At 34.5% G+C, this 22,845-nt stretch overlaps 2 protein-coding genes across 3 annotated transcripts in view; one reads left to right on the top strand and one right to left on the bottom strand.

The window, feature by feature from the left end:
- LOC149776556 (26S proteasome regulatory subunit 8) overlaps positions 1-9,737 on the bottom strand; it is a 45,525-nt gene extending 35,788 nt beyond the window's left edge. Inside the window, exons 1-2 of the mRNA XM_089941015.1 lie at positions 9,676-9,737; positions 3,135-3,212 (exon numbers count right to left, since the gene is read on the bottom strand). Coding sequence (XP_089797141.1) covers positions 3,135-3,212; positions 9,676-9,687 — 90 coding nt within the window. The 5' untranslated portion in view covers positions 9,688-9,737. The remainder of the gene's footprint in view (positions 1-3,134; positions 3,213-9,675) is intronic.
- Positions 9,738-10,017: 280 nt separating this feature from the next.
- The window catches only part of LOC149776555 (chondroitin-polymerizing factor, non-catalytic subunit-like), a 44,533-nt gene continuing 31,705 nt past the window's right edge, over positions 10,018-22,845 (top strand). For both annotated transcript variants that reach the window (XR_016416063.1, XM_089941013.1), the window contains exon 1: positions 10,018-11,038. Coding sequence is in view for 1 of the 2 variants with exons in the window: in XM_089941013.1 (XP_089797139.1) it covers positions 10,244-11,038 (795 nt within the window). In the remaining variant the exon portion in view is untranslated. The remainder of the gene's footprint in view (positions 11,039-22,845) is intronic.

Below are 22,845 nucleotides of genomic sequence, written 5' to 3'. Positions count from 1 at the left end.
AGATGTCAGATTGGGAAGAGAAATTTCTTTGTACATGAAGGAAGAAAATGATGTTGGAGATACAAACGCTATTTGTTCCGAATATGCGGAGCATGAAAAGATGAACTTTTCTCATTAATTGAAGTACAAGCTTGCAGTTTTCGGTATTTACCCAACATGAGATGAACACTAATCATGTACATTCTGTGCTAGGAAGAAGTGCTCTAAGAAAACGGCAACACTACCAATTCTCCTTGAAACAAAAGTTGACGAGGAGGCAGACAAGGACCATGATATGGCAGCAAAGATTGGTCATGAATGGATGGACAGCTGCTGAACCACACAGCTCAGGACTGTTTATTACCTGGTCAAGGATCGACAGCCACTGATGCTCACATATCAGGACTGTTTATTACCTGGCCATGAATGGACAGCCGATGACGGAGTACTAAATGTTAATGTTTACTGCATTCCAGAAATGTAACAGACAATTTCACTTGTAACCACATTTTGCCATCTGTATATTTATATCTTTATAATAAATATTTATTAAAGGAATCATCATTTATACATATCATGATTCTCACATGGACGACATTAAAATGACCAGATAACATCTGTGTGTCTGCCCCATGCCATTTTGTTTTCTCTGCATGGTATACCTACATATTTACCGGGCTCGAAATTAGCATTAGTCCACTAGCCTGAGGCTAGTAGAAATCCTGTCGGACTAGTAACTTTCATAATGTGAATAGTATGAGGGGCTAGTAAGTTTTGGTTATCAATAGTCAGCGTTTGTTTACGCCATTCCCTAATAAAGACTTGACTTCAGCATATGATCTGTATAATCAAAGCAGTGGCCATTGTAAACACAGTCATAAAATATTAGCATGAGACGATGAAGTGAATTTCTGCATCAGAAATGTGTGTTTCTATAACAAGAAGCCATCCAATTTTGTGCATTTCACTTAACAGTGCAAATTTAAGGTCCCGTCATTAACAACTTTAGTTTGGTAATTGATCCTAATTAATCTGTTAACGAATTAAATGAAAAAATGACATAGTATCACACTTTATTCACTCAACCAGAGTAATAAACTAAAAAGCAGTATACCACACAAAAGAACACAGCAAAAACTATTCAAAGAAATTAGTTTGCATGTTTTTTTTGTTTAATATTTTGTGTGTGCATGCTACCCAAATGCTCCAACTGGGAAAATGCATGTTTTACATTTGCATCAAAATAATTATAAAAATTAGATCAATTTATTATGATTACATTATTGACACATCTTTTCCATACAACTACTTTTTCTATGATGATAAGAATAGTTTTTATATTTTTTTCCCTTACACGAATGAACAAATAATTGAATACACATGGAGATATCCAAGCAGAATCCCGTACATTTGTTGGGAATTAAAATCTCTGAGCATGGGAATCTAAAATTTGAACATTTTCCACCTTATTATTAATTTCAACAATACACTGAGATCCGATTAATTAGGAACAGTTACCAAACTTACAACTGATGAGACCTTAATTGGAACTATTAAATACATGCCGAGTCAGATGGCTTTGTTTGATGGGAACACATCTTTTCCAAGCTGAATCTAATATTATCTTCTAAAGCTAGTATTTTATAACAGTGTTTACAATAGCCACTGCTTTGATCATGCAGAACATCCGCTGAAGTGAAGTCTTTGTTAGGGAGAGGCCATTTAATTGTGGAAACGTGTTTCTTGCTCTGACTTTCTTATATGAAGAACATTGTGCCATTCCTTTTCTTGCTTTAAATAATTTGCGTCAGCTACACTATAACATCTCGTATTTCAAAACAAGACACAATTCCCTACTTATAAGACAGGCAAAATGTGGCATTTGATAGAAGGTGTTCACCCACCAGATAAAAGCAAAAGTTGAAGGAGAATGGTGAGGAATAATATGATAGGGGAAAGCGTAATGGAAAATTTCAGAAGAAATGGACAAAAGACAGGGAACGGCTGAATTATGACATGGAAAGGAACGTTATGTGGTGTAACTGGTGTATGCAAGTCGCAAAAACAAACACAGAAAACATCCAGTTTTGTTGCGGGTTGTTTGAACTTTAAAACTGAATCGGTAAACATACATGAAAGCTGTGTGACATTGCTTTGTGAACAGGACTAGTAAAGATTTGGCAGGACTAGTAAATTTCCCAATATACTAGTACTTCTGGCTACAAAGAAATTTGTGTTAAATTCGAGCCCTGTATATCATAAAAAATACTATTAGGACAACTGCCAAAAGGGCTTTAATCATGGTAAACTATTCCCACCTTTGCCAGTATATTAATAATTTTTATCACCTGCTAAGTCACCATTTTTTCTAACCATTGACTGAACAGTTAATTACATACACTTGGACTACAAAATGCCTTTGATCCAACCTTTAAGAGACTGTAATCAGGCCTGATTAGCTTCAAATATCTGTATGTAAAACTGCATGCTGTCACAGTGGCACTCGCTTAATGACAACTAGGTATAAGAATAAACCATTTCTCTTTGTATTTCGCTCCCTCCCTCTCTCCTAAGTAGATTTATTATACTTCAAAAGGACAATTTACTCATTATACCACTTTAATTATAACTGTATGAGATTTTGTTTGATTGCATTTCTTTTCTGAATTTTGTTACTGTTTTCATGTTATGATCAGCAAATTAAGTTTCATGGAAATACAAATATAATAAGTAGTTTCAGTTGTGCATAGGAGTGAATAATCAATATGACTGGCATCAGGATAATCTATATTTAACTGTAGACAAGTTAATATTCTTGCTAAATTTTATCAAGTTATTTCACTTTCAGTAAGACAAAATCAACAACCTTATTCTTAAAGCTGCATCTGTGAAACTGTCATTTTAAGGCTTGAACTTTCCCCAATATAGGCAATGCCTGTGTAGACATCAAACTGACTTCCTGATGACTGCTAATGCAAATGATGAATGGTTTCTGAACATATAAGCATTAAATTTGACAAATCAAGAGCAAACTAGTTATTTTCACTTATTCAACCACAAAGAAAAGTAACTCTTGTACCCAACTGATAAACTGCTATCAAATTTATAACAGATAGTATGCAAAACTAAATGTAAAATTGTAAGCAACGTATTACCTGAAGTTCCTCAATTTTACTGATGTAATATTGCTTGACCCCTTCATGATTTGGGGCAGCATCATCTAACTCCATTTTCTGAAAAAGCCAAAATCAAAAGGCAATGTCAAAATCAATCAATTAGGGTTGAAAGGATTAATCACAATATCGATATTTTTCCACGTTGATATCCATATCAATACATGAGGTGAATAATCAATACAAAATGATACTTACCCAAAACAAGTTTACTTATTCTTCAGCAGCCTTGAATAATTATAAGTTGTTTGCCATTTATTAAATGGAGAATTCATCTAAGATAGCTGTTGCAGACATACTGTATGCACTCATTTCTGTCTGATTAATAAAAACAGTCTTTACAAATTCATTTGCCTTCTACAAATTAACACTAAATGGTTTGAACTCATGTAGTCTAAAATTTCCCCCTTCCATCAATTTCATGCCAATTACATCATCAGCATGGTCAATCAATGATATATGAATGTAAAGGAGACATTCCAGACTTGTTCCAGATATATGATTTAAATACTTCACAGTTCATTTAATAACCACTTTTACATGAAGCATCTTGGTTGCATCACATCTAGTAAATAAGCATAGATTGAATCTGTAAGCTTTAATTCTAATGTTCATGCAGTGCAATATGTTACATTCAATTCTGATTGGTAGTTATTGTGTGTTTGTTGTTGTGTTTAACGCCATTTTTCCACACATGATAGCCTATACATGGCAGTCAGTATTAATGGTGGAAGAAGAACCCGGGAAAACCCCGGAAAGAACCACCGACCCACGAGAAGCTACTGGCAAACTTTCTCACATACCTACATTGGCTGAATCAGAGACTTGAACCGGCACAGACGGGTGAGATGGCAGTGATCCATAATGGAGAGCGCTTTAGACCACTCAGCCACTCGGAGCCCCTATTGTGTGTTTAAATCCAGGTTAAAAAAATTACCACCAACCAAACCAGCTGCATGTCACACTGTAAGCACTGCATCAAAATTCAATCCAAACAGATACAAAGCAACAGATACATTCTTGCAAAAGTGGCTTTTAAATGATTTGTACAGAAATTAGTTGTATATGAGGAACAAGTCTGGAATATCACCTTTTACAATGAATGTGCTCAGCGACTGACCATGCCAACAGGATATATAAAAAAACAACAGAAATGGCCAGGTAGTAGATTCCAAACTGTATGAGTTATAGATACCTTGGTAATTTCTAGACAGTGACTGTTGTAAATAATTTCCTTTTTGAGTGAGAGAAAATGAGTGCCCGTAGCCATGGAAGTTGTTTTGCATATGCATTAGGTAAATTATGATGGATTTGGTTGTTAGTCATCTCCGCTCCCATGCTCTGACTTGTTCAAGACAAGATTTTTCTTGCAAAAGTTAACATACCATTTTTCTGTTTCGAAGATGAAAACATAATAACTTCCATATATATCTATATATAGGGAGAACTGACTTCTCTGTCAACAGGAAGAAGTGAGAGCTAAACAAGGAGAAGTGGGACCTGAACAGGGAAAAGTGGGAGCAAAGCAAGACATATATATATATATATATATATATATATATATATATATATATATATATATATATATATATATATATATATATATGTGTGTGTGTGTGTGTGTGTGTGTGAATTATTGGTTTTAAGCAAAACTTTTTTTTCAATTAGAAAATTTTCCAAGTTCTATCTATATTATAAACACAATTTGGTGCATGTTGAAAAACTATCATATTAATATTCAGCGTATTTTGGCAATATAACTTAACAAGAGAACAATAGAAGCTATACATTGTAATAAATTTTAACTGAGTAACTGGATTACAGTATTGTAACTGCAAGTTAGTACAAATGCTTAATCAACTACCTTTAATCAAGAATTGTTTTTTTACTTTCTGAAAGTTCATTAAAAATGGCACTTGAAAAGATTTCTTAACTTGTCTGAAACAACCCCTGCATGATGTATATGACAGAAAAGGCACACATCTTTCAGAACATACTGTTCATCTTAATTTCTTGGTTGCTGACAAAACTTTACTGTGCCTGTTCACTGACAACACAATGAAGAGCTTTGTTTTTCAACCGAATCAACACATCAAACATGCAAGTGCATCTACTTTTATAAAGAGGGGTTTACTTAATGTAACCAGTCACTTTCTAGCTTCGTTACAACAGAGCATTGATAGGATTGCAAATGTAAGACTTTACAATTTGTCTACGTAAATGGTGAACGTTAGACATTGGCTAAATAGTATTTGCTTTGCTGTTTTGTTGTTTGTCATTGCTAAAATTTGACCTGGATCTGGCCATTTGTATTCCTAGTCACGTGACTAAACTCTTGCAACCGACATCTGAATGACATCAGAGGTCATACAGTCATGTGATATCAACAACAGACCATTTCTAGTGTTGCTGTAGGAAAACAAATCGAACATATAAATAAAGGTAATGTAATTTTTATAGAAAAATTAAAAAACATAAACTTCTCAAAATATTTATTGTGAAAACAACGACAAAAATCTGTAAATGTTGCATAAATTTGAAGAAAACCAGATTCACTACAAAGGCACGTATCAATGTGGTAGTCACGTGACACCAACAAAGAAACATTGCTGACACGTGCTCGGTACTTCTTGAAAACGGTTTTCTCCACCCTGCTGCGATACTGACAGGTTTCTGTTCATTGCTCTCAGAATAAATATGTTGAGAATTAAGTGTACATTATATTTAAACATTAAGTGACTTCTATAAAATATGTCCAAATTCTATGTACAACAACTTGGGAAATTTGTTTATTTCGATATCATGTGACTATATGACCTCTGATGTCACTGACATGTAGGTTCCGAGATTTGTATAGTCATGTGACTCGGAATGCAAATGGCCAGATCCAGGTCAAATTTCAGCAACGACGTACTTTCGTCTAGTCTGTCAGCGGATTAAAGACATGATGAACGCTATGCTCACGATTTTTGAGAAAATAAATCATATTCCTATCGATTTCATGCAGGTACAGTGGAACCCCGCTATAACGCGATGATCCGGGTCCATAAAATCGGATCGCATTAAAAGCGGGGTCGCGTTAATGCGGGGTTTTACAATATTTAACTTTTTTTCCGAGAACATATACGTGTATACATGTACAATGATCAAAAGTCGGCTTATCATCAGATGAATATTAACTGGAATGCATTAATTAAGATATATTCAAAATAATCGAAGGCTATTATATTTATAGGTTATTACTGTGCATTAAAAACATTTACTAATTTTTATTTGTTTGAACGATAATACAGATTGACCGATAATACCAGACTATCGCTATATCATGAAAAGTGTATCAACACCGTATGCTACCGTGCCGTCGTGGCATGCAGTTCATCCATAATGGATGTAATTTCATTGAAAATCGTACAGATTTAAAATATTCAATAATTTTGTAATAGTCTGAATTCGTCGTGTAAAATATAGGATGAACAAAATATTGAAACCATTTACTTGCCGTCTGATATCGTACGGTCATTGCATGCAGCTATTCCCGGGTCTACATACGGTGTCCGTACAAATTTCAACCACTAAAATTTTATCATATGCGACAACTGCAAGAATAATTAACAATCAACGCATGATTTCAGCGTGCAAATAACTTTTATTTCAGATTTTGTGAACATCAAAAGAAACATGTGAAAACTGCTAAATTAATACTTCTTTTAAGTTGAGTAATGCCAATGATGTGTCGACGGATGCGTTATTATCTGCTACCATTCCCTTTATCATTTCACGGCGATAATTTTGTTTAAATACGGAAATTATGCCTTGGTCAAGTGGCTGGATTTCTGACGTAGTGTTTTTCGGGAGGTACGAAACTTTGATCTTGCCATCACTGCTGACAAGATTTTCCGCTGGGGGGTGGGCAGGGCAATTATCCAGCAGGAGGAGAGCTTTTTCCTCCAGCTTGAGTTTTCGTAAATGGGCCCGAACATCTGGAACGAATGTTTTGTGAAACCAGTCGTCAAATATGGAGCTATTCATCCAAGCATTCTTGCTGTTAGTGAACTGGAATGGAAGTGCCTTCATATTTACATGATGAAAACATCTGGGAGCTTTCGATTTTCCAATCATCAGAGGTCTGACTTTGTGGCTGCCAGACTTGTTAACACAAAATAAGAGAGTCACTCTGTCCTTCCTCTTCTTGAAACCTTCTCGTTTGTGACTGTCAGTCTTGGTTGCAAGGGTGCGATCGGGTAACATTTTATAACATTAACCAGTCTCATCGCAGTTGTAAACTTGGTCGGCTGTGTAGCAACCGTCCTCCAGCAACTTTTTAACCCCAGTCGGGTAGGAATTGGCAGCCTCTTTGTCAGCGGAGCGGATTTCCCCAGACACAAGAACCTGGCTGATAGCGTGCCTTTTCTTGAATCTGTCTAGCCAGCCATTACTCGCCTTAAATTTGGAATCATCTCCATTGATACGGCGATCAAATTTCTCTGCTTGGGCTTTCAGAATTGGGCCAGAAACTGGAACACCTTCTGAGCGAGCTTGTACAAAAAATTGGTACAAAGCTGAATCTAGGACATTGTCATTAGCTAACTTAACCCTTTTATGCTGTAAACCAGTTTCCTCTTCAAGAATGTTGGGTAGACTACGGAGCTTTCCTTCATCTGTTTTCCACCCTCGCAAAGTGGACTCGCTGATTCCTAGATCTCTGGCAAGCTGAGTTTGTTGTTTGCCCTTCTTTAGTTGATCTAGGGCATACAGTTTCTCTTTAGCAGAAAACGACTTGCGTTTTTGAACTTGCTTTTCCATAACAGTAAAATATTTTTTTATATAAGCAAACAACGTACACAGATAAAGCTCAATAACTAAGTAATGAAGGCCTGCAATGGTTACGAATCACTTTTTATATAAAACAAAATTAAGCTGAATGGATGTACAATTTCATACCCTTTTAATTTACAGATAATAAAGTGGATATTATTTACTTTCAACTGTTTGTTGTTTGATCACACCGCCAAGCACAGCATACATGTTGGCGGCTTTCGTCCTTTGATGTTTATTAAATTGTGCGACTCTTGTATCAACCACAACTTTGTCTGCTGCTTGGCTGTGATTACAGTTAAATAAGAAGCCCATGTCGGCTATTGTTTGAGCAACGACTGTATACAGAATTCATGGAAGACAATCACAAAGACGATTTACTGGCTTTACTCATGGATCCGTAATAAGTAACACTTCCGATAATGTTTACTTCGGCTTAACAATTCAAAAACCTAATGAAACCAGTTTTCTCTTCTAGAGTAGAATACGGAGCTTCACCACAACCTGTTCAAATTGATAAATTTCAGAAGCCAAGCGTTGTACACACTATTTCTCGTACGTTATATATATCGTATTATTTTAGAATTCATACACGATCACTTCTCCAAAATCACTTAAAGAACCAGGATAAATTGTTAAGTTCCGATCGTTTATTATTAAAAGTCATACGCGAATTCTTCCACCAAATTATAATAAACGTTTTACACACCATTTCTCGTATGTTAAACAAATATTTTCACGGTCCGATAAACATACACGTAAATGAATTTCAAATATCAGGAACCATGCCACGATCATATTATTTTAAAAGTCACAACTAATCTCATGCCCAAAATGAAGTTAATTTTTTGTTTTGTTTTTTTTTACTTTTCTCCAAAATTTTTTTCTCCATGTGTGAATGAATATACGAAATTTCGGGAGCCATGCTACGACCGCGTTATATCCGAATTCGCGTTATGGCGGGGCGCGTTATAGCGGGGTTCCACTGTATATCTCGATGAAAGGTCGTTCAAGTGTGCAGGGTCGGCTAGAAAGCGGCTACCCCATGCCGACACCAAATGGTCGGCGAATTCCAACTTTTCGATAGGGAATGCGCTCTGACCCTACACCAAAAAATAAATGTCCAAATATCAAAAAATGGGGTGGCAAGGATCAGAGGAAATTCGGACTATGAATGGATGTGTAATTTTTCAGTCTGTTTGCGATTTTGAAGCAATAAAAGACGTGTGATTGAAGTCGAATCGAGCTGATGGTTGGGGTCACGCTTGCACTCCTAGTGTCCATTTATAGTACCGATAAGGTGATTTCGTGTAGTCAGAGATTTCATCGTACTTTATTCATAAAACGTCAGACTCCTGGTGTATCATGAATAAATTTATTAAGTAGTGTTATGTACATTGTATAGATAATATTCTATCATTTGTGCTGAGATACCTTTATCATTCGTACACACCTATTTCTAACATTATAATATCGATATGCATCGTTTCGTGCAAAAAGGATTTATCGATAATTGGGGGACGCCAACTGAACATGCAAATGAATGGATTGATAAACAAATGTCAGCATCACTTCATTGACTATAAGAAAGTAATAATACTAAACATTCATGAATCTTATGTTAAACAAATAATTTACGTTAATGTTTTGTAAAAGTAGTTCAGACATAGTAAAAAATTCTTATAAAGTCTGCGACGTGAATCATTACCTCGTCTGCCATTTTCCTTTATCATTCTACCGTATCTACCAGACGCTTAATTTTAAAAGTACTCCAAGTAAAATATATAAAGCGTCTATATTACCTTGATGTTTTGTTTACCAAAAATGGATTGAAAAAATTTATACGGCACATTTATAATAATGTTTAAAATAAGTTCTTAAACTGAATATGTTATTGCCTTTTTTCAATTGCTAGAAAATAATTAATAAATGAAATATATACGTTGAATGAATTATTTAAAAAATATTATAAAAAGAGAAATTATTGATATTTAAATTTCGGTTTCTATTTCAATCAGCATTCATAAGTTACACCACTTTTGATAAACTTTGTATTGTGCTGATGATGCGGCTACGTGGTTCACTAACTAATACGAGCTTTTCTAGTACTTAACTATAGCATGAAGTTTCCTGATTACAGCTACCTTATGAAAGTCTCTAGTAATCCAGACATTCACATCTGAGTTGGAAAAAGTTTGTTCCTTTCAACCAAGTGCCAAAGTTGGACCCTACTTATTAAATCAAGTGTTATACCAAGTTTCAATAAGACTTTAATCATGACGATTGCAAGAACTGTTTTAAATCTTTTCTACATTCCTTTCCATAGATATGTGTATATTAGGCCGTATGTTCTGCCAGTTACAGTGGGCCTATGCCTTGGTATTACCATTCATATGATGCTTGTTCCACTTTTGGAGGATGGATGCGAAGGGAATATGAGAGTAATGAATCGAATGAGCCAGCGAAGTGTAAAAGAACCAGTCTTGCGTACTGCTTCATCAAAAGTGCAGAGTAAAGATGAAATTTCCAAAAAGACAACAACAAGAAAGGTTGTGCTTGACAGCGAAGAAGATTTTGAACCAAGAATCGTAAAACCTCCAGAAATTAAACCTGGTATGGGTAATAAAACAACAGCACCGAAAAAGATAAGTCGTCCACGTTATATTTCAACAGAACTTGGTATAAGAGAAAAAGTATTTGTTGCCATCCTTACAAGTGCTGACACATTTAACACTTTTGGTATTGCTATAAATAGGACATTAGTCAGTCATGTTACAAAAACAATATTCTTTACCAGCACAATACCCTCCCCTATTCCACCAGGAATGAATATTGTCAGCTTTGGGGACAAACATAATGAATATTTGCCAGTACATACCCTAAAATATATATCTGAACACTACAGTGACACTTTTGATTTCTACATGTTTGTTTCCGACAGAACTTATCTCCGAGGACATAGAATCTTTGAAATGGTTGAACATATCAGCATCAATGAAGAAGTCTACATGGGTGCACCTAGCACAGATGGCAAGATTTGTGATTTAGAGGGTGGTGTTATTTTTTCTCAGGTAATTCATTAAGATAATTTATTCCTTTTCAGCCATATATAAAATATGACAATATACAATACATAAAACAAGTATGTGTATTAAGGCTATGATGACTAGGTTCAATTGAGCTGGTGGGCTGCCAGCTTGTATGTTCTGTGGAAAGCCAGTTAGTACTGACAGTCACAGGCCCCAAGAGACATTTAAATTTTCCAGAGTTATTTCAAAATAATTTGTATTGTGAAGTTTCATCTGATGTATTTTCCAATGCCAGGTACTGGGGGGGGGGGGGTGAAACAATAAATGATATACAAGTATGAAAGCTGAAAAATCTATACAAATGGTATTTACCTTGTTCAGGTTACTTTCATCTTTGTTAGTAGTGAATAATAATTACCTGTTTTTGCCATTTTATTCTTTAAATTGATAATAAGAAAGAAATGTCACTAAAAACGCCAGACTACTGACAACACCTACTTGCTTTCTACAAAAGCGCATGGTCACTAACTCGCATGATTTAAAATCTGCCCCCACTCACCCACCAATTTTATACTGATTATTTATCTTATTAGGATGCTCAGCTTCAGATAATATATGTCAACATAAAGACTTGTTCATCATGTATGATTTAAGTACTTTACTTATCATTTAATAAATACTTTTATGTGAAGTTTTGGTACTACTGCATACTAAAAGTTATCACATAACCAGCATGGGGCAGATTCCCAAAAACATGAGTTATATTCACCTAGTTAATTTGTGGAAGGGAGGGTGTTGTCATTAATTTTCTTTTTCACTCGCAGAATAGAGTGTCTATGTTTATGACAGCTATTTTGCACCTTTAGGACGTTTTCTAGATAAGATTTTCCTTGCAGAAGAAAACTGCACTATTTCTTCTGTTTTGAAGATGGTACACATAATGCCTTCCAAATTTTAGTGCGGACCTGAAATTGGTAATGAAAATTTTAAATGTCTTAAAATCATTCGTGCAGTGTCTTATATCTGATCAAATGGAGATGGCTGAAATTGCATAAAGGTTAAATAAAAGTCACTGATACCTAACAGGTAGTCTTTTTGGAAGTATTTTCTTTTTATTTTGTCGATGATGAAAATGGCATACATGCTAGAAATACATGTACATCCAGTATGTCAAAATATATTAAATGTTATTTCTATCACAAAGTTTTTGAAGAGTTTGAATTTTTTATACCTGTATGTGGCAGCAGCTTTAAATCATAAACCACCAACTAATTAATAACCATGAAAAGATTTGTTTCATTATAAGCCACTGCCATAAAAAAAATAATGAAGAAGAAAGGCCATTGCAACAAAAGAATTTTGAGAGAAAAGAAAGATTGTGTGATATTTGCCAAAATAAGAGCTGGAATTTAGCTTTTTGGTGCAGATTAAAGTAGGTAGTGTGCTGGAAATTTTTGCAAAAGCCATGATATCATTATTAGCTGTAAACATGTTTAGATGGCTGCTTTTCTTTAGTGTGGTTTATTGTAATGTACCTCTGGTTAACATGGTCCCTTTTATTGCATGGGTATGATCATGGAACTCATTACACTATGTGATAGTATTACATGTACTGTGTATATTGTATCCCAGTCCAGATTCCAGCATGGAATTTCTTAAAGAAGAGAGGTAAGAGGAGCACCTTTAAGTTTAATGATTGGAACACTTTATTACCACTGGGGCAAAGTGGCATTTTTGTTTCTGCAACCAAAGGATGGGCATCTGAACAACAAATATAGAGTATTTTCTATTTTGAAAGCAACATAAGACATAAGCACTTTGATAAATGAACAAGGCATAAAATAAACAAAAAAATTGTATGAATTTCTAGGGAGGAAAAACAATTTTGTGGAATGTTTTTAATACTACAGGGAGGTAATGGGAAGAGCATTGAGGGAAGAGGGAGGGCTTTGGGGCAGAATTGGGATGTGCCCTCCTGTTTTTATCTTCCTGAAATGCTTTTTCCAGTGTATGACTGCTTTACTTAACTTGCCATCAGGCTATTGAAATTCTGAAACTACTACTCTGACAAGAAGTTTACTAACCATTGGTGAGCGGAAAACCACTACTTTTGATTCATGGACTGAATTAATGTCTAATGTACAGAGCTGTACCAGAATTGTTTTTGGTATAATCCACATATAGTTAATAGGAAGACAAATTGTGTCAACATACACAGCCAATATGTGGTGAAAATGTAGTCCATTTGGGTCTTTAACCATACTGTCTTTTTCACAAAATGAACATTTAATTTGACATGGTTTTTCTTTGAATTTTACCAATTTATTCAGTACTTCTTGAAAAGGAGAGTCCCATGTATACTTTGATTGAATTTATGGAGTTAGTTTATCCTTGTGGAGTCAAAGTAAAACCCTATATTGTATTTGGAACAGAAATTTCATTCTTTATACAATGAAGCCTTTATAGCTGAAAACCTTCATATAAAGGACACTTGTTTATTAACATGCAGGAGTCTTCTTTCCTCAAATTCCTTTACAAATTGTTTATACTTATGTCAAGTCCAACTTCAAACTACATAGACCCTGGTCTTGTGTCATATTATGCACCAGTAGATCAGGGTATGTGTTGTTTGTTTTACTGATTACTCCAAAGTGCTGTTTACCCAGATCTTCTGCTGCATTATGTTTCAGCAGATCAGGGTCTGTGCAGTTTGTTTTTGGCCTACATTTGTAAGTGAGTAGGTATGGTTTTTAGCCTCTATATAATACTCTTTCACTGTCACAGTACTCTAGTTTTGTTGACTTTTTTTCATGGCAGGGGCAGAGAAAGGTAAAAGGCCTAAAATCGGTTATTGCTGAATTTTAATGAAATTCCAGGTTTTAGCAGTTTACTTAAGAAATATTAATCTCTTTTGAAGCTCCTGTTGGTTTCTTTTAAAGATCGTTAGATCAGTAATCCGGATCTGATTCAAACAGTATCATCCAGTTAGTGATGTGACAGTTAATCAGAATAATTGAAGAATAGTCACTGGAGTCAGAGATTACAATTTTCCAAACAGCTATTATGCTTATTCTTGTGAAAGAAAATGTGTACATTTCATTTTAAATCTTTTCACCATGTTTCAGGGATAGAAGCAACATTCCCAAGTAAAAGAACTTCTTGGTTTCATTGAAATAGGCAAGCATGACTAAAAAGACAACTTAGAATATGCAAGAAGAACATCGATGTGACCAAGATTGTATGAAAATATACAAACAGACATTATCCAGGGCGAGAGGAAACAAATTCCAAGTACTCTTCCCTGGGATGACTGAAGTTGAACAATTACTTGTCCCAATCCTAATTGTACTCACCACTTCTTCGGCACTGCTTACACTTTTACTAATGATCTGCAGATTCAAGCTTGATATTAAAATGGATCAGAACCATGAGCAGATTGAGTTCTAAATCTGTCCTCTTAAAAAAAATATATAGTACGAGATGAGATTTGTAACTTGAGAAATTGCAGAACTTTGCACACATAGTCCTTGATTTCCTAACATTGCTCCCATTTACAGTGACACATTTTAGTATATAGGTGTCATTCTAATGTCAAGACATTTTCCTTTTCAGCAAGCTATCACACATCTTTAAGAGTTATGTATGAGAGAGAGAAGGTCAATGTACAAATTTTATTTTTTCCAGGTCAAACAGTATTATGAGTAGTGAATAGGCAATATCAAGCAAAAAGATGCTAGTGGATAGTTATATAAGTGTGTAATTGCTTTTCACAAGAAAAATGTCACTTGCATACAGATTTGAAGAAGAATTCATTCCATCTTGATATCTGCCTACTTTTGTACTAAGTGACTTGTTTTAGTCAAACTTCCCTTCAAGGGAGCCATTAAAGAGAAGATTGCAAATTATTCAGACAAACTCAAACATTTCTAGGTCATGACACCAGTTAATAACACTTCATAAATAAATTATAATGGAATGCATTGTGTGAAGTTTGTTGGAATTCGGCTGAGAGACTTAAAATAATCTGCTGGCATATTCTTTTTGTTTTGACAGTGTATTAATTGCGCTTCAGTCTTGAAAATAATGGCAACCTGGAGCAAGTGTAGCGTTGTTTGACCAGACATAAAATCGCAAAATTAGTACATTTGCTGTCTCTTAATGTCTCCTAGGTTTGGCTCATAAAGATGCTGGACAACTCCTTGAAACTTTCTCCACATCCAAATGATACCCACATTGACCAGAAGTGTCATTCATTGTGAATACCATTAAGAAATCAAGGGCTTGTCATCAAACTGTAACATAAAATGTTCATATGTTATGACCAATTTAGTCTAAAGATAATATTGGGTACCTTTGTATAATAAAAGGAGTTGGCTTCCTTTGTGATGTACATGTATTATAGACTGATGACAAGCAGGCAAATCATATACAAGTAATATTTAATTGACAAATGCTAAACAATAAGTGATGTTGAAGTTTATTGTATGTTAAGCGTATACAATGAATTCATATTTGTTCTTTAGTTGCAATATGTATCTACTGGACATGGTGTAGTGCATAGTAAAGTTACTCTGCTCCACCAAGCTTTACCTGGTTAGGACAAGAGTATAAGTCATTTTCCTCAGTCCAATTGAAACCTATGCATGATCGGTACTGATGAACCAGTTATTGATCGTGAAATCAGATTGAATTCAAATTTTAAACTCGTTGATTCCAAATGCTGTGAATTTTCTTGGATTTTGTGTTTGTTTCAAACCACATGTATTCATAGATCCAACAATCAATGGTCTTTATGAGGAAACAATATTCACTACTGAATTTAATTTATGAATTAGCCCTGACAAGTTTATAGTCCCAATAATCAATGATCTCTCTGAGAAAACAATAGGAGCTGTTGAGTTAAATCTATCAATTAATACTGACAAATTTATAAACCCAACAATCAATGGTCTTTCTGAGGAAACAGTAGGAGCTATTGAGTTAAATCTATTAATTAATGTTGATGTATTTATAAGCCCGGCAATCATTGGTAAAAAAAAATACTGACAAATTTATAGATCCATCAATCAATGGTTTTCAACCCTAGCTTAGAGGAGGTTAGTTTCTAAGTGTATAACTAATGGCTGGTATATAGAAAACTGTAGAGTGATGTAAAACTTCAAGTGTATAACTAATGGCTGGTATATAGAAAACTGTAGAGTGATGTAAAACTTCAAAACTATGAGATCCAAATCAAGATCCTAGACATAGGAACTCACACTAGCTAGGGAGAGCTAACATTCTGTTAAGTCTAGAAATGATTGCACTTGATTCCATTATCTAAAGCTTATGCAAGAATAGTAGGTCAGAGAGTGGTATTTACTGCAGCAGCTGAAAGAGTATTTAGGGTTTCAAGTTTTATTTTTCCCATAATTCACAGATTTGTCCACAACTTGAAGTTGAGGAACAAATTTAACAATAGCTTGAATCTGAGGAAGAATTTTTTAAATCATAAATACACAGGATAATCTTGAATTTTGTCTATATAGTATGATATAGTTTTCTACACTCTACTGTGCCGATTCAGACATATGAGCATGGAGTTCCAGGTATTCATTCATTCAAATCTGAAGAAAAAAAATTCCTTTAGGTGAGAGATAATTTTTCCTCATGATCATTTAGATTAATGTCATCTTTGCTATTTTGTGTCTGTATGCTGTTGTTTTTCAAATTACAGACGAAACGTTCTACTGGCTGCAGGTATGAAGACTAGACCTAGCTGTGCTACAGTTATCTACCGTTATAAACACTATACAGAAAAATATTGTGATCTATTTAGTGAGCTGTTGATGAGATCACTGGCGGGGTGTCTCATTCACCCATGTGAGACTTTCAGATGCCATCTTAGACCTTTAGTCTTCTATTGCTTTGCATCCTTTTGACCTTGAATATCCAGCCCCAGATTCTTCCATTTTCTGAAATAAGTGGAAAGAAATGTAATCAAGTAGATGGAAATAAAGCATTTTCATATTATGAAAGTGAAGGAGTTAAAGTAAAAAAATTATTTGAAACCAAATCAGTAGGATTTTTTAAAATTCTTTAAATGTAATACTTATTTACCTTGAATTTAATGGTGGTTTTATGTATGCTTCTGGCTTCTAATTTCTCACCTATACCTGAAGTGTTCCCATCTAGTCCCCCTTTTTTGTAAAACCTATGGGTATAGAACTTTGGTGTCAAAAAGGTTGCAGAAGAATTCAGTGCATTGATCTCACTGAAACTTGCTTTCAACCCCACTCCCACTCACTTGAACGCAGATCTCTTCTAATATAACTAAATTTATGAAATATTTTACTTTTCACTTTGTAGCAGGGAAAACGATATCCAGATCTGACCAAGATCTATGCAACTGTCTTTTAATTAATTGAACTTAACATTGTAAAGTTTCTTTTAATTAGTTCATTTTTTTGTGGGGGGGTGGGGTGAGCTGGGTGGCTCAGTTGTCAAATGTTGTAGATATATAATTTATATTGTTTGTTAGCTTTTCTCCATGATTACATGTTATGAATATATGTATTTTGTTTAGCCTTGTACCTGACCTGTGACATTTATTAACAACATAATACGTAGCTGTAAGTTAAATAGTCAGCTCATTATCAATAGAAGTAAACATGTTTATTCCTATCTGAATGTAGGATATTAGTTTTCTCTTGGAAATTCCTAAACTTGTTGACAACTTTGTTTGGTTTAAAGTGAAGACTGACCTACATCCTGGCCCTGTTATTGTGTCTTGGCTTTTTATATAAATGTTGTTTACTTGAAAAATGCCTTAACATCTGAAGCAAATCAGTCTTTAATATCCGAAGCAAATCAGTCTTTAACATCCGAAGCAAATCAGTCTTAGTGTTCTTTCCAGTTTTTATTTTGGGTGGATTTATTTATTTAGAATAATTATTCACTGGAATTACAAAGTGCTTATTAATATTCATGGAATAAAATGTTAATTTGGATATAGTAAATTTAGACAAGGATGTTTTGGATTATATTAGTGTGAAACATCAAAAGACTTTTAATACATCATCACATTCTATTCCATTGACATGTTAGTACATTGGAGACTACAGGGACATAAAACATTCACTATTGGAATTGGCAACATCACTGGAATTCAGTTGGAACTTCATATATTTTAACATATGATAGAACTTTTAGAACAATTTGGGACTGTACAAGTTCTTTTAATATTTTCACTTTGTATTTTAGGGAAATAAATAATTTGTTGAATTTTACAAAACCTGTTGGTTTTAGCTCTTTAGAGTCATAATACTAAGGCACCCATCTTTCTGGATAACTCACACTGTATCTCACCTCTGTCCACATGAGTTTGCATCTCAGCTAACTTAAACGGGTATGTGAGAAAGCTTGCCAGTAGCTTTCCATGAGTAAGAAGTTAATCATGGGTTCTTACCACATCAGATATACTGGTTGCCATGTATATCCTATCATGTACTGAAAAATGGTATTTAGCCCCACAAAGCCAAACCAGTTTGTGGGAGCAAATCTCACAACCCAGCCTGTATTACATAACATCTACTTACTTACTTTGGGCCTGAGATATCACATATACTCACAATCACATGGGATCAAACTAGGAATAACAAAAACCATTTTCTGCCATGACATATGATAACCTACAGACACATTGGTGTTTGTATTTGTTTTCATTTATTTGCCATCTCATAACCTGCAAGCAGATCAGGGTCTGTGTACTACTGAGTAATCCTTACAAATAGGACATAATGTTACTGCAGATCTGGCTCCTTGTTGTTTTCAGCTGCATTCAACTTGTATGTTAATATATACCCTTAAAATATGGACTAACAGCATAAAAGAAAAACTACAGAAAAATGATAATTGCCGAAAAATCTGGAAAAAATTTCATCTGTGTTTGATTTGGATCCGGGTTTCATAGAAGTAGTGATATTGGTCAAGAACCAGACTTACTTTACAGCAGCACATCAGACGCTTTAAACTGCACATGTTTGATCATGTGAAGTGTCTCAAAATATTGATCATAGAATTTTTTTTAAAAATGGCATCCAGCAAGCAATGCATGTTAAAGACAAAAGGGAAAATAAGATTCTTGAAAAGTGTTAATAATCAACTCAGGAAAAATAAAAAGGAATATTCAGATTCTTGTGTGAATAAAAGCTGGAAGGGACACAATTATGTTTATTCCATATCTCGTGCCAATTTGAGTATAACTCATGGTGGGAAATATGACTGCCATTGTCATGTGAAATGGAAAAAGAATTTCCAGAAATAACATCAAGCTGAGAGACAGCAACAAGTCATTTTGAGCTGCATGGGATTTGGAAGTCTAAGTGTACTTTATAAACTTTTCAGTTGAACATGACGTTTATCGTCACTGCACATTCTGAATACCAAGCTTTTAGCTATGTTTTCCAGCTTTACAATAGCAGTTGATGACATATTTTTTTACACCTTACTGAAACTTGTCAGACTTACAGGAAAAAAAATCAACTGCCTTACTGAGATGGACTTGTCAGAGTTGGCAGGTCTGTAACACACACCTAGACCCCCACACACACACCAAGCTTAGGTTGATTGACAGACCTATGTGTCCAATTGCAAACTGCACTGATCCAGATCTGCCATTACATAATATGCTGGCAGATCTTGGTCTGTGCAATTTGATATGGGGTAATCAGTCGAACAAACAGCATAGACCCTGATATGCAGACACATTATGCTCTGGAGGATCAGGATCTTTGCTGTTTGCAGTTTGACTTGACTTATAAGTCTGTACATATGGTAAAGCTAGCAGTTTTTAGTCCAGTGATGCACAGACAATTTTAACATGGAAATCAGAGATGTTGGTAGTAATTCCCGATGAGAAATTAAACATGTACTAATTTATGATATGTGCAGTACCAGTTGAATGGGAACCATGAATCTCAAAATGAAAACTAGAATTGCAAGGCCTGTTTGATCCGTGTGTTGCTGTGCTTTTAATTTTTAGGCTGAACTTACCAACATGTAGCTTTTTCATCTATCGACAATTATAAGCTGCTAGTAAACTTTGAATATAGTCCAGGAGTAATGAAAATTTACATGTAGCTTGATACATAAGAATCTAATTGTAAAAAATAAATAAAATGAAGTTTCAGTTTGTTGGGAATGAAATCATTGTACATGATGTATGCAGGTCCTCACAACAATTACTGAATTCATACATAATATCAAGTATGCAATACACTCCAGAAAGACTGAATCATTATCTTAACACTTTTCAAATAACAGCTGGTATTGTGATCCTGCTTGTTTAAATGTTATTGCCTATGTCTATTTTATTGTACATATCCTATACTGTTCAATATACAGCATTCCCTCATTGTAAGGACCTTCATTATAACACAGTTCCTGTTATAATGTGCATATGGTCATGGATGCCATTTCATTAAGTGGTGGTAAAATTATGTGTGTCATGTACTTAATTATAAGGTGGTCTCATTATAAGGTAGCAGACTCTTTGGCTACCATGGATAGCATTATAATGAGGGAATACTGATGTATCATGTGCTTCATTAGGCAGTTTCACTATAAGGCAGGATACTCTCTGGCTCCTATGAACAATATCATGGGGGATTGCCATATCATGTACTTCATTATAAGGCAGTTTCCCTATAAGGGAGTACAGTATTGCACCTGTAGACAGCATCATGAAAAGGTAATTCTGTATAGATTTGAAACATTATGATGTGATTGGGGAGGATCAGTGTATATTTGGACAATGTAGAATACTCGTACATTATCAGGAGCAGATATTATTGCCAAGGACAGATATTTGTGATTTATGCAGCTATATATATGTGTGTGTGTGTGTGTGTGTGTGTGTGTACATGTATATATATATGTGTGTGTGTATATATACATACACACACATATATATATATATATATATATATATATATACACACACACACACACACACACACACACACATATATATATATATATATATATATATATATACACACACACACACACACATTTATACCTGTTTATATAAGAACTTGCATTTAGTAAATATTATAATAATGTGAAATGCTGATTGAGGACAGAAAAATTATCAGATGAACTTATGACTGTTTTTAATTAAAAAAATTAAAAATAATTTTGGGGCAAATTCAGAATATTAAGATTGATAGTGGATAATGTACTCATTATAGAAATCTCTGTCCAAAACATTCAGCTTCATATCTAACTTTTACGATAAAGAGATTTGAATTTAAATGATTTGCAATACGACTTTCCTATCATGTTGTCATATGAACAGAATTGTTGGTAAATAAAAGTTGGATCATTCACCTAAGTCTTTGCACACACATATTGTTAAGTGTTGTGCTATCAAAGTTTATCAGACCAGTTTAATAAGTTGTTTTGGCCGATGAGGTGACTGCATGATATTAGGCGCTTTCCTTTACAGATCATTCATACATCTCACCTCCTTACATAAGTCTGAGTCTCAGTTTGGCCAGCATGGGCATGCAAAGAAAACTTGCCAGTAGCTTCATGTAGGTCAGTGGTTCTCCCCAGGGTCTCTCCTGAGCTTAAAAATGGCGTTAAACCCAATATATACACACACACACACACACCTAACCCCGATCTTTTCAAACTTTATACAGAGTGCCTTTATCACTGTTCTTAGGAACTATTATAAAGATCCATATTAGGCCACTTTAAACTTGGTCCATATATATTTGAACAAGGAATTTTTTAAATATTGTGCAGAATGTTATAGCTGAGGTTGACGGTAACGTCTCATTAGAGCACAAACCATTAGAGCTTATCACACTAGAGCACAAAAAATATTTTTGTCCTACTAGAGCTAATCTTATTAGGGCGCATCCCATTAGAGCGCTAAGAACTAGTATCACTAGAGCGCGAACAATGAAAAACACATTTGTTAACTGTAACTTTATATTTATTTTATATATATATATATATTGTTTTATTCATGTAATATCGTGTTTGTGCTAGGAATGACCACTTTATACATTTTAATTTGCATTACAATTTTTATCTACTTGTTTATTTGCATACAAAAAAGGATAAACCGGTGTAAGGTATAATAGTTATTTAAAATTATGTGTATTGATGGTTCTCTGGTTTCTGTCTAGTAATTATTTTCTAACAGTGACGAGACCGCTGTTTTTGTACATATTAAAATATATATATATATATGTATGTATAACATCAAATGTGATGGCAGTTCAGTCTTGTTGAAAGATAAATTTTTTCTCCGTGCTCTATTGGGAATGCACTCTAGTGAGATTTTTTTGCGCCCTAATGGGATTAGCCCTAATGAGAGAAAAAACTTTTTCAGCGCCTCACTGAGCGGCGCTCAAATGGGATGCGCTCTAGTGAGACCAAACCGAGGTTGACAGTCGTGTGAATTTTAATTCGTTGTTTTTAGACCAACACACCATATTAGATATACACACCTATAAGTTATGTCTTAATGTAACACTGGACAACAAATTTTTACAAAAGTCATGTTACTGAAATAAAATTAGTCAATTCTTATTAATTTTTATGTGCTGAACACGAATATGACAGTCAAATTGCAAAATTGGCTCTAGTTTTTTTGTAATCTGCAAGAAATTAATGTTTACATAACGAAATGCATTCCAATAGTAAAAGGTCAACTGTAATAGCCTACCTATAAAAAATCAAGTCATTGACTACATCTTAGATTTCTTCGCCTGTCTCTTGTACAGCTGTTCGGGAGCATCTCTGAGGAGTGTCCAGCAGTAGTCAGCCAGCATTGTAGTGGACCATTTTCC

Source organism: Sinohyriopsis cumingii, chromosome 18 (assembly GCF_028554795.1).
Source record: "Sinohyriopsis cumingii isolate HCF-2022 chromosome 18, ASM2855479v2, whole genome shotgun sequence".
NCBI classification, from domain to species: domain Eukaryota; kingdom Metazoa; phylum Mollusca; class Bivalvia; order Unionida; family Unionidae; genus Sinohyriopsis; species Sinohyriopsis cumingii.
Note: the sequence above shows the minus strand (reverse complement) of the source record. Positions and strands in the feature narration are given on the sequence as shown.